Raw genomic sequence first — 12,518 nt, forward strand, 5'->3', positions numbered from 1 at the left:
GTTCGTGCTGTTGTGTTGACAGATAAGTAAAAATACTTTCAACAAAGGATATTCTACAAATACCGCATGATAAACTGTTAATAATCGTTAGAGTTGGGCGTGTTTCTAACGATAATAAATTATTTGAGCATTCATACAATTTAGATATATTATTGGTCTGTAGGAGATGCCTGATGTCAGCATCAAAACCTTTCTCCTATCACAGCGATGAGGTGATGCTTAGCGATAAACTGCCTAATGTAGCAATCATGGATTCATTACCAGCACAAAAAGAGCTCTGGTAGCAAACGCGTTCAATGCCTTCGTTCACCGGTACCACAAACTGAGCCTGACGCAACTCAGAAAATAAAAACACGATCAGACCACCATCTAAGCTGCATTACCTTAAGAAAGCCTAGAAAATTGCAATTAGCAGCGTTTGGCTGGGAAAAGCCCAAAAATACCCGGTACGTTCTCATGCGGCAAAATGATAAATCATGATCCACTCTTCAGGAAAGACCAGAGAACACAAATAGCATAAAATGATGTTTACTCATCCTCTTCTCCTCCTATCCGCTCCTGCGCTTTCCTCAGCCCTCAGCAGCGGATTAACGCCCTCAGCCTTGCTGTTCCACAGATCGGGCGAATAAAAATTGCTTGCCCTCACCAGCGCGTCGATGGTCGCCTTGGCAAAGTTCTCCGTGTTGCACGTCTGCCCTGTACTCTTACTGTAAATATCCTTTACGCCAGCCATACGCAGAATGGTCCTTGGAACACTACCGGCCACCAGTCCAGTTCCCTTAGGGGCAGGGATCAACTTGAGCCGCACCGACCCAGCCTTTCCATGCGCAGTAACCGGCACCGTATGCACCATACCAACGCTGCTCGACCAATATCCCTGCTTGACATACATCAGCGAACACTTAGCGCGCTGCATCGCGCCACGTATCGCAGTGGCAGCGTCTCTGCTCGTCTTGGCACCAATACCGACAAAACACTTGCCATCGCCCACACAGACCAACGCCTTTATGCGCGTGCGCTGTCCAGCCTTGGTCTGCTTCTGCACGCTCTTCACGCATAGCACCTCCTCCTTGAGCGAGTCCCTCAGGAAGAAGTCCACGATTTCTGGCTCTTTGATGGACAGTGTGTACGTAAAAATATCTGCCAGGGTAACCTTGGAGGCCTTGACGAGATTGCCAAGATGAGTCTTGGGCTGCCACGCGTCTGAAGGGTTTATGTTCTCACGTGTGCGACGCGGTCTTGCTCGCTGTTCTTTCGTGCCTTCCATTTCTAAGGGATAAAAAATATTTTTTTACAAATTTGTGGGCAGCGAACTGAGCAGGCCATCGCATGGCAGACCGGCCGTGACCGCTTTATCGAACGGTGCTACGCCGTTGCACCGAAAGAGAAGTAAAAATCGGTTGATGAGCGGAAATGTTCACCGCAAATGCGGGCCCTTACCATTGCAAGATGGCACATGGTATGGTCTTCACAACATCCCGGCAGCTAGCGCACCTTAGCGTTCTTGATAGAATCTTCATCCAGAACCAAGCGCCATGGCTGTACCCTGGTACAGCCCCAGGATTGACAGGTGCTATAAATGTAAATTATGCCAACGTTGTGCAGAACAAGGTAAGAGCGCGACACGTAAATTGAACTGCTACGATTTTGCTAGCAATACACGGATGTATTACCGCTCAAACTACGCCGTGCTCAGCCAATTAACAAATATAACACGTACATCGCACTACCACCAATACAAAGTACCTCTTAGCACACTACCACCAATACAAAGTACCTCTTAGCACACTACCACCAATACAAAGTACCTCTTAGCACACCACCACCAATACAAAGTACCTCTTAGCACACTACCACCAAACTAAATCTACCTCGTATCTCAGCTACGCCTCACTCCGTTCCAGCTGTCAACTATCCACAGTTACTTCCTTCAGTACTGCTAATACGTGCTGGTAGGTACATTTCTTGGTACATGTGCAACCGATCAAAACATCCATAAATGTAGGATTTCATCCCTTCGTAGAAAATGCCGAAGCAGAAACAAAGGGTCCGTGATCAAAATACAGAACAAGCTGTGGCAGGTGCCAACACACCAGAACAACTACGTTTACAGGACATAAAGGTAAAATTTAGCGACACAAACCTGCAGACCAACGAAAAGTATTTCCTTGAGACTGAGTTCATGAAAATTGATGAACCTAAAACGCCTTACAACAGGAAGCGTATGGACATGTGCAATGATTGCAGTATGAGTGATAAAGAGTAGCTTTCAGGTTTACATTGTGGTGTTGATGTCGTGCCTGCCATCTGATCACGTGTTCATCCATGTCTCCTCTTCTATTTGAGCAAAAAAAGTAAAATTAGTTCATTCCACCGTTGGTTAGAAACCTGTTCGTTTGGCCGGGTAAGGGCAGTACCAAGAATTACCATGAAGAAGAAATGTAAGATTGTTATGAAACTCGTCCGTTTATACAACGTACAAGTACGTGCTCTTCCTTTACATACCACTATAGTGCAAATATACGCTTTGTCTTACACCTTTTGCACCACGGTCATGGCATAGCATTCAAATCAGCACTTCAAGTGTTTTTCATCTCTCAGCGGGAGGTACAAACAGAAATAATCTCAACATGCAGAGATAAGCCTAAAAATGAACTGAGCAGTTATCTTCCCGGACATGTTTGTTTAGCGTGTCTTTACGCTCTGAAAATGCCATGTGTGATGAAAACGTTCGCTATCCGTCAGGGCACTTGATATTCTGTGCAATCAGCCTTCTCATAAATTATCCTGATTGCGGCCCACACACAAAAACATCTTCCAGCAGTGGTGGTCGCAAATTTACGGTTCAAGAGTATCAAACGGAAATAAAATTATTTCTTTGCTACTTCCACGGCAGCATTTGCAATCTAAAACGTGATCCATTGGCACCGCAAACTCGGTTTTATTAGAATTAAATTTGTTTGCCACACGCTTAGCTTTTTGTGTCCTTGGAGGTCTGTTTAAGTCAGCTCGGCTGCAGGTTCTTTCTCCACACCAAACCATTTAATTTTTAATTCCCGCACCCCCATGCAGAACAAGTTCCCTACCATTGAGGAAATAGCATATGAGGAAATATACGGCAAAAAGCGTCCACAGAGCAAGCCACACTCCATAAAAACAGCGCACAATCTGCGCCAGAGCACATCGCCGCATCCCACAAGATCGTGGTCGGCACTCAACGTACCGCATCGGCCGCCAATCAAGCCTTCTAGCACGGTAAGTGCGGTTGAGCGGGCCGCTGGTATGCACGTGGTCAAGGGGTACGTGAATGAACGTAACCGACTTATAAGGGTGCAGCATGAGAAGGGTGGAGTTAATTTCTGTGATTGCGGATCGGTGATGGTCTTTGAGGATTTTGTGCGTGTTAAGATGTTCTTGGAGAGGTGGGGTGTTATTAATTGCAAGGAGGAGTTGCTTGGTGATGTGATTGGGGTAGAGCAGCAGATTGAACGGGCTGTTGGGGGCAGGGCTGATGAGAATGAAAGAGGAGTTGGTAGCGATGGCCAAAATGGGGATGAAAGGGGAGTTGGTAGCGATGGCCAAAATGGGGATGACAATGTCAAGGCTACCGATGCAAACAGCGATTTGACCGGCAGCACTGCCAAGGGCACAAATAAAGAACAAACCGTAGAAAGCATAAATAACTTTTTTAAAGAAAACGATTTCACAGAAAAGAAAATACCGCCCATCAAAACATGCCAGTGCCCCACTACCGAGTCATCATACAACCTAAAAGATACCACCATAGTGTGTGAATCGTGCTTAAAAAGGGGGAGGTACCCCGACAGCATATCACGTTCAGATTTTCGTTCACTCCAAGACATTGAGCCGTACCTCACCGACATAAGCGATGAGAATTTGCTGAGCGGCGTGCGCAGATACGGTGATGACTGGCAGAGAGTGGCACAGCATATGAATGTAACGAAGGAGGAGTGCGTGTTACGGTTTTTGAAGAAGGAGTTGGTTGGTGTGAGGGATGTTGATGTGGAGGTGCTGATGAGCAGTGGTAATCGTATTATGAGTGTTGTGAGCTTTTTGTGTAGTTGTGTTGATGCGCGGGTTGCTGCTGTGTTTGCAAGGAGTGTTATCTGTGATTATGAGAAGGAGAGTGGAGTTGAGAACAGCAGAGAAGATGGAGCTGAGAACAGCAGAGAAGATAGAGCTGAGAACAGCAGAGAAGATGAAGCTGTGAACAGCAGAGAAGATGGAGTTGAGAACAGCAGAGAAGATGGAGCTGAGAACAGCAGAGAAGATAGAGCTGAGAACAGCAGAGAAGAAAATAAAAACCATGAAAGTGATCATGTAGATGAAAATAATCAGATAAGCAGTACCAAATACGTACATGATGAACAAAATGGAACAACCACAGACAAACAAAGCGTAAAACACTCTATTCTCGTTACGAATGCCCTTGCAGCAGCACAAGACAAGGCAAAAGAGCTGCTCATCCTGGAACAGGACAAGATGATAAGATTGGTAGAAGTGATCTTAGAGGCACAGGTAAAGAAGATGGAACTAAAGGAGGAAGCGTTCACTGATCTGAAGGGCAGTTTCAAGAATGAAAGGATTGAACTGATGAAGATCAGGGAGGGGTACAAGAGTGAGATTGAGGAGATTAGGAAGGAAATATGAATTAATGGCAGTAGCACGGTACTACGTATTGAAGATGAATGTGTGGTACCGATCTGTGCTGAGAAGTGCAAATCATCGTTAACTACGTGCGTATGCTCTGCATATTTGGGAGAAAGGAGGGGTAGGAAATGTTAAACAACAGCAAAAATAATGTTAGAGGAGGAGACCCTTACCATTAAAGTATTTGTTAGTGCTAAAATAATTATTTTGGTAAAGAAACGTATGCTTGGAGCGGTCCGCTTCTTCATTTCGTTTCTACGGGGTGATCAGACCGCACAGAATGCGTACCATTTTGGTAATGCTACCTCATCCCAAATAAAACGTTCTGTTTACGTCAGAATTGTTATTTGTACCATTCCACTCTCCATCCACTCTCCATCCACTCTCCATCCACTTTCCATCCACTCTTCATCCACTCTCCATCCACTCTTCATCCACTCTTCATCCACTCTTCATTCCTTATCTCACACTCAACACCCCAGAACATAAAACCGTTCTACTAAACAAATATCACACGAACCATTCCTCGTCTGCTAAGTGCAATGTACCGGTAATGTCTTAGTGACACATTGATTGATACAGTTACTCCCACATGTCAACACCAAAAGCATTCTTAAACAATTTTGTACTGCTCTGTTCTATAGAGCAGCAATCCACCGGTAATTGTACCGTTAGGTACGAGCAATCACCTCTTTCATACGATCATGCCCGTATCATTGCGTGACCGTTATTGCACGTTTTACTGTGCTGAATGGCCGGTTATTAGCGGTAAATGGTGAGTACGGCAAGAGAGCGGCAACGGTACGGTTTACCGCCATAAACGCACTTTACTGCCATTAACACGTCCTTAATACGCAACCATTGCGCACTCTTCGGTATCAAACCCGGCAAAGCACATTCTCTCTCACCAATTAACCATAAATAGCATAAAACCAAAAAAATTTGAACCACCACATTTTATTCTACAACTTACCTCTTCCTCATTTAGAACGGTGTGCAAAGTATAATTAAGATAAAAAGGAAGGAAAATAAAAGGAAGAGCAGGAAAGGAGAAAGAATGCTAGAGCACATGGTTTTGCAGTTTATGTTATTTTGCAGTACTTGTACGGTGCTGTTCTTAATTTAGTATATTTTGTGGTGAAAGGTAAGTAATAGCGTATTTACTTATGAATAATACGTAAATACGTACATAATATATGAATAATACGTAAATACGTACTAATATATGAATACTGTGTAAATACGTACTAATATATGAATATGTTACAATACGCTATTACTTACCAATCACACCACTACGCTATTACTTATTACACACCAATACGCTATTACTTACCTTTCACATCTTTGCTTACCTACAACATATTGCTAATACATCACTAATAACGTATCAGTACATCACCAACAGCGTATTAATACGGTGCTGAAGCCTAGCATCCTAAATTTTAAACATTTATCGCTCCATGAATTGTTTCTTATCGAAAAAAAAGTCAACATAATTGATAAGAATACAAAAATAAGAAATGACGTACTACGCTGTGACTGGTAGATGCGGTAATTTTTATTTTTTGGGATTTGTGCTGAATACGGTATTGGGAGCGTGTGCACCATTTGCGATGTGCTGGTGTGTGCGGTTTACACACCATACACGGTGTACCATTCAGTACCGTGTACGTAAACGTGCTGTACTCATTGCGTTTATAATTATCCAAAATTAAAACCAGTTTAAAAAGGAAATCTGCTGAGATTTCCTTGAGACCGAGAGGCAGAGACGGTTACTTTAATGCACCGCACACCCGCATTAATTACTGATTTAATAACATTTTTAATTATAAATAATTTTACTTATTGCACAGGCAGGCGCAGCAAAAGAGCGTGGTGTGCTGGCGCACACATTTTTATCAAATCAAAAAAATAGCAAATACGCGATAAAACACGATTGAGAGCAATGACTGCCGTATTGTTCACGTGATGTGGAGGTACGCATTTTGTGGTTAGTAGGAGGAAAAAATATGGCAGAATATTGTGTAGTAATAAAGTATTGTGTAGTAATAAAATAATAGAATAACATTAAAGTAAATTTGTGGTATTTTAATGTAATTGCAGTGTTATAAACTATTTGTTACTTTGATGATAAAGTGGTGATAAAATAGCATTGAGTGATAGAAAGGAAAAAGGAGGAGATGATTGATGGTGCGGTGATAAGGAACGGGTTGATGTATTGATAATATTTTTATTATTGGTAAATAATACATAGCAATACATCACTGCTAATAATAATGTTTATATCAGGTCTTTAATACTGCGCAATAAAATATGAATTGTTGCTGATACATGAAAATAAATAATTTGTATTATTTTAATATTAACGTAGAATATTTAATTTAGAAATAAATTGTAACGTATTTAATACGTTGGTATTGTATTGTGGTAGAGGAATGGGAGAGTAGAGTGATAGACTATTATTAATAATTGCTATTAAAATTGCTATTAAAATTGCTATTAAAATTGCTATTAATAATTGCTATTTAATATCACATATAATATTGCTATTTAATACCACATACTATAACCACATATAATACCACATACTATACCACATATAATACCACATATAATACTACTATTACATATATCATTAAATACCATATTAAATACTAAATATAATACATGCCATACTAAATACACACTTACCCATAATCCGCTACTATCCCCATTCTAATAATTCCTTTTCAAAACCAATAATTCATTTTAAATTCTTTATGAACACATTACATTCAAAAAAGGAAACACCAACATCTTTTATCACACCTATCATTTTTAATTTAACAGTCAGCCATTTAACTATTTAAGAAAAAAAAATAAGCGAGCCATGTACACAGAGCATCCTAAAGAAATAAATGTGAACAGATTTTACTTCGTGAGGCACAAAAATAACTTAAGACCACGGGTATTTCATGCATTGAAGGTACATAACGATGACGTGGTTGGCATTGTTAATTTTAAGAAGGAGGAACGGATAAAGAGGAGCGAGCTGCTTAGGTTTGACGTGAGGAGTAGGCTGTTTAAATTTATGATGAGAATGTCTACGTTTAGGAATGACACTAATATTAGGAAGGCGCTGCAGAAGATGAAGATGGACGAGTATAAGAGGCATGGTAGGGATGGGGAGAGCAGGGAGGTGTATGGTGGGTGCAGAGACGGGGAGAGCAGGGACAGAGAGAGCGGAGGAGCGGGAAAGAAAGAACATACTGGAGATAAAGATGGCGAGAGTAGTAGGGATGAAAGGAGTAGGGATGAGGATGAAGAGGGCAACAGTACCAGTGCTGCCGGCAGAAATCATTCAAACGCCAATCTAAACATTAACCGTTATCCTACCGGTAAGAATAACGAAATGGTAAAAAGTAGCCGTAAGACATTAGAATGCATAAACAATGCGGAGAGAGACAGTTTCCTGCTCAGCAAAGACATAAATTGCTTCCTGAAAAGTGAAAGACGCATAAATACGTTTGACCGAGACATAACGGAACAGGAATTTGAGAGGGCATACAAGGAATACGTCCTGATGGATGATAAATTTATTCCTGATTCGGAGAAGAACAGCGCAAACATAATAGTACCGGGCACCAAAGAGATAAACATGTACAGCCTGTATCGCATCGTATCCGAGAACGGTGGAATGGAGAACGTAACAAACGAACAGAAATGGAAAAGCCTGTTTTACGGCGCAATGCGCAAGACAAACGTGAGCTACACAGTGCGCACGTTCTACAAGAAGTTCCTGTACGAGTTTGAACAGTACAGACGTGCTAGGCATTACGTGAACTGCGAGTGCACCGGCATGTGCGAATGCAACGATTTCGTGGACTGTATGGGTGCTGAGCACGGGAACAAGGACAAGCCTGATTTTGCATACAAGTTCAAGATCAGAGAAATCGTAAAGTTGGCAACTTCTAAGGAGCGGTACTACGGCCACGTAAAATTGAGAAGGAATAGGGGACTGAACCAGTACTACGTGCAGTTTATGGGATGGTGTAAGGAGCATAGCGAGTGGTACTGTGAAGATGTGCTTTCGAAGTGTGAGCAGAAGAGAGAGGGGTATGTGGTAAGGAAGCCGAGCAGATCGAGCAAAACGAACAACTTGGTGAATGATCCTTTGATAAGAGAAAAGCACAGCCATACGCGTACGGAAGGCGAGTTTGAGAGGGATGAGCGTAAATATGGGGAGATGATGTATGATGAGGGACATAGGGTTTATGGTGGGGAGGGTAGGTATGATAAGTCGTACGAGGACCGCAAATACGAGAAATCATACGAAGACCGCAAATACGAGAAATCATACGATGACCGCAAATACGAGAAATCATACGATGACCGCAAATACGAGAAATCATACGAAGACCGCAAATACGAGAAATCATACGATAACCGCAAATATAGCCCGTCTTATGTAGACCATGCCAACACCGATACAAACATCCCCAACAAGTACTTCCTAAGCAGCATTGACAAAAAGGTAATAGAAATGCGCAATACAATTCAACGAAACTTGGAACGCAATCAAATTGAAGTTAATAATCTAGAAAGTGACATAAAAAATAAATTGGAGAGGGATATAAGAAATTGTGTGCAGAAGGGGATGGAAAATGAAATGGGAGTGATGAAGGGAGGTATGTTGGGGGAGTTCAAGGTGAAGAAGGATGTGGGAGGTGCTCTAAGACATAGAAAAAGTAGTGAGGAAGAAGGCATGAAGTATGTAGATGATTCTGTAAGGCGAAGTGGTGGGGATGAGAGAAGGAGTGGCGAAGAGAGCAGAGCAAAGTATGTGGAGAATGCTATGTGGAGAAATGGTGAGGAGAGTAGGACTAAATATGTGGATGAGGAACACGCAGTAAAACACAGGGATGAAAACAGGATGAAGTACGGTGATGAATGCATTAGAAGAAACAAAGAGTACGGCACGGGTACAGACAAGTCTGAGGCACAACACGAAAACAAAGATGAATTTGTTGCACTCAGCACGTGTGATAGCGAGACATTATCTGTTATTGCATGTGCTGCACATAAAAGAAGTGACATAGATTTTTACGAGCACCATTCAACGGGTGATTGTCCATCAGCAGTTGCCAAGAGCCAAGGAAACTTAGGTGTTCTGTTTGATCACGAGGTGATGAAATACGTACAAACGGAGAGAACACGAATGGTGGTGAAGGGGAGTGACAGAGAAGTGCTTAAGAAGTACTACGGGGTGCATGGGGATGAGTGTGTCATTAATATCAATAATTACATGGTGATAGGGTACTTCACAGAACTGAAGGAATAACAATTAGCAGTACTTCTTATGCAAAACATATTAAGTAAATACGGTTTATTTTATAGATGGTGTGAGCACGGTGTTACCTACGATTTGTTTTAATATTGGTAGTTATGGTGATGGGGTGTTGATAGTATTAATATTTAATATTAATAATATTGGTAATAGTGTTATTTAATTTTGGTAATGGTGTTATTTAATTTTGGTATTTAATATTAATAATATTGGTATTATTATTAGTTAGTTATTATAATTATTAAATACTAAATATTAATAATAGTACCAGTATTAAATACTAATACAATTATTATTACTACTACCAATATTAAATACCAAATATTATTACTAACACCTGTACTGCTGCTTATTCGTGCACATTTCATATTTGGTTATTTCCTTTTTGCTTTATTTCCCATTATTACCATTTTATATTTCCTTACAATACGGCACGTATTACATGACATGTGTAGGTAATAAATTTACAATTGCTATTGCTTTAAATACGATAATATCACAGCGGTAGATGACATGATCAAACACAACATAAATGGAATGTTATTACGTGTTAATACGTAATAATTGCGTAATACTTCACTTTATCACTCAATACTTCATTTCTAGTACTTTCCATGTTTAACTAAATTATTTTTAATTACAAAATGTATTATCGTTTAATCCACGTGTAATTAATTTTTAATATTAAAAATTATTAATTGTTGATTATTACACCATTTTATTAATTGTTATATTACTCTGCTTTAGGGCGGTTCGAACTTAAAAATGGTAAAAGATAGAATGGTAGAAATACTAACAATATAAAAAACATTAAAAGCACTAACAATATAAAAAACATTAAAAGCACTAACAATATAAAAAACATTAAAAATATTAAATGTCCTACCACTCTAAGATCACCAATACTATAAATCACCATGCTACATAAAAATAAACAAAAGAATGGCAACCAACAACCACCTACCGGATCAACAAAGCGAGCTAAAAATAGTAATAGACCAAAATAACGCACCTAACAACAAATCAGACAGCTCTATCCCAACCAGTGTATCATCCATTACCACACTATCCAACATACAAAACGATACAGCACCACGCACTGGTACGTGCAATAATACGTGTATGAAACAGCTGATGCATGCTATGCGTGGTGAAGGAACGCTTAACACTACTATTCGTGAGTTTGTGGATGGTTTTGGAGCTTTACCGAGTAACACGCACCGGAACACTTTGGCACGGTTTTATGATTATTTGAGGATTACAGGTGAGGTATGCTGTGATGTGGGAGTGTTTTATGTTGAGAAGTACCTTTGGGGTGTTGAAGAGGATGGGGAGAGGAGTGGAGAGAGGAGTGGAGAGAGGAGTGGAGAGAGGAGTGGAGAGAGGAGTGGAGAGAGGAGTGGAGAGAGGAGTGGAGAGAGGAGTGGAGAGAGGAGTGGAGAGAGGAGTGGAGAGAGGAGTGGAGAGAGGAGTGGAGAGAGGAGTGGAGAGAGGAGTGGAGAGAAGAGTGGAGAGAGGAGTGGAGAGAGGAGTGGAGAGATAAAGAAAAAAAGAAGTGAACAGTTTGATAAGGGAACGGTAAAAAAAGAGAGAGAAGGAAAAATAAAAGTAAAAGACAAGTATAAGATAAAAGACAGTGATAGGATTAAGTACGGGAATAAGAAAGAGGAAAAGAGCGATGACCTGGACAAGAATAACGAAGATAAGAATGGTAGATATAGCAAGGAAAAGAGTAGCAAGGAAAAAAAGTATAAAAAGAAAGAAAAACGCATAAACAAGCAAGAAGGTTCTCATCACTTTAGTTACGCATTCAATACCACACCGATACGACCAGTCATAAAAATACGTAAGGATGATAACACCCTGATCAACAACAAAATAGAACTGTACGGATTCATAGAAGAGCACCACCTAGAAATACAGCCATTCACCAACGACCAAATAATCACGTACTTCAGAACGATAACGCATAAACACTCCGTAACGGAGAAACTGAACGTGATCATAAAAACGATCAAGGATGCGTACGCAATGGTGGGCTGTAAAAACGGAATAGAACGGCTGCTCACCGTTCTGATCTACGTGGTTATCAAGAGCAGAGTTAAGGATTTGTGTGTGACAGCGGGGATTGTCAAAGAGTACAGGAGGAGTACGTACCTGCCGTGTAACGGTGCACCAAATACGTGCACTCATCTCCAAGGAATACGTGTGTATGTACGGCCGTGTGAGTGCTATGTACGACCATTTCTGTCAAACTCAGAAACTGAGTATTATCTTACTGTGTTTGAGTCTGCGCTTTCTTTTATTAAGGAATTGGAATTCGGTAAGCTGAGGATAAGCAAGGAAGAGTATGATAAGAATATTTTGAAGAGGATAGAACGGATTGAATGAGGGATTGTACTGCTGGTAATGATTTATATGGTAGTATTTGTGGTAGTTAGGAAGATAATGAAGGGGAAAGAAGGGGAATGAAGGGGAATGAAAGGGAATGAAAGGGAATGAAGGAGGATGAAGGGGA

General features: G+C 40.8%; 5 protein-coding genes across 5 annotated transcripts; 4 read left to right on the plus strand and 1 right to left on the minus strand.

Moving 5' to 3' along the window:
* Window positions 1-512: 512 nt before the first annotated feature.
* VCUG_02070 (ribosomal protein S5) lies at window positions 513-1,748 on the minus strand. Its single transcript, XM_008076892.1, has one exon. The coding sequence runs from the start codon at window positions 1,265-1,267 to the stop codon at window positions 533-535; it is 735 nt and encodes a 244-aa protein (XP_008075083.1). The 5' UTR covers window positions 1,268-1,748; the 3' UTR covers window positions 513-532.
* A 273-nt stretch (window positions 1,749-2,021) lies between these two features.
* VCUG_02071 (uncharacterized protein) lies at window positions 2,022-2,967 on the plus strand. Its single transcript, XM_008076893.1, has one exon. It carries the CDS (start codon window positions 2,027-2,029, stop codon window positions 2,264-2,266), a length of 240 nt encoding a protein of 79 aa, XP_008075084.1. The 5' UTR covers window positions 2,022-2,026; the 3' UTR covers window positions 2,267-2,967.
* Window positions 2,968-3,066: 99 nt separating this feature from the next.
* VCUG_02072 (uncharacterized protein) lies at window positions 3,067-5,118 on the plus strand (the record flags this gene model as incomplete). The annotated part of the gene is made up of 1 exon (XM_008076894.1): window positions 3,067-5,118. The coding sequence occupies one exon, from the start codon at window positions 3,067-3,069 to the stop codon at window positions 4,669-4,671; it is 1,605 nt and encodes a 534-aa protein (XP_008075085.1). The 3' UTR covers window positions 4,672-5,118.
* A 2,425-nt stretch (window positions 5,119-7,543) lies between these two features.
* VCUG_02073 (uncharacterized protein) lies at window positions 7,544-10,038 on the plus strand (the record flags this gene model as incomplete). The annotated part of the gene is made up of 1 exon (XM_008076895.1): window positions 7,544-10,038. One exon carries the CDS (start codon window positions 7,544-7,546, stop codon window positions 9,992-9,994), a length of 2,451 nt encoding a protein of 816 aa, XP_008075086.1. The 3' UTR covers window positions 9,995-10,038.
* Window positions 10,039-10,857: 819 nt separating this feature from the next.
* VCUG_02074 (uncharacterized protein) lies at window positions 10,858-12,518 on the plus strand. Its single transcript, XM_008076896.1, has one exon. The coding sequence runs from the start codon at window positions 10,943-10,945 to the stop codon at window positions 12,389-12,391; it is 1,449 nt and encodes a 482-aa protein (XP_008075087.1). The 5' UTR covers window positions 10,858-10,942; the 3' UTR covers window positions 12,392-12,518.

This window comes from Vavraia culicis (genome assembly GCF_000192795.1).
Source record: "Vavraia culicis subsp. floridensis unplaced genomic scaffold supercont1.42, whole genome shotgun sequence".
NCBI classification, from domain to species: Eukaryota; Fungi; Microsporidia; family Pleistophoridae; genus Vavraia; species Vavraia culicis.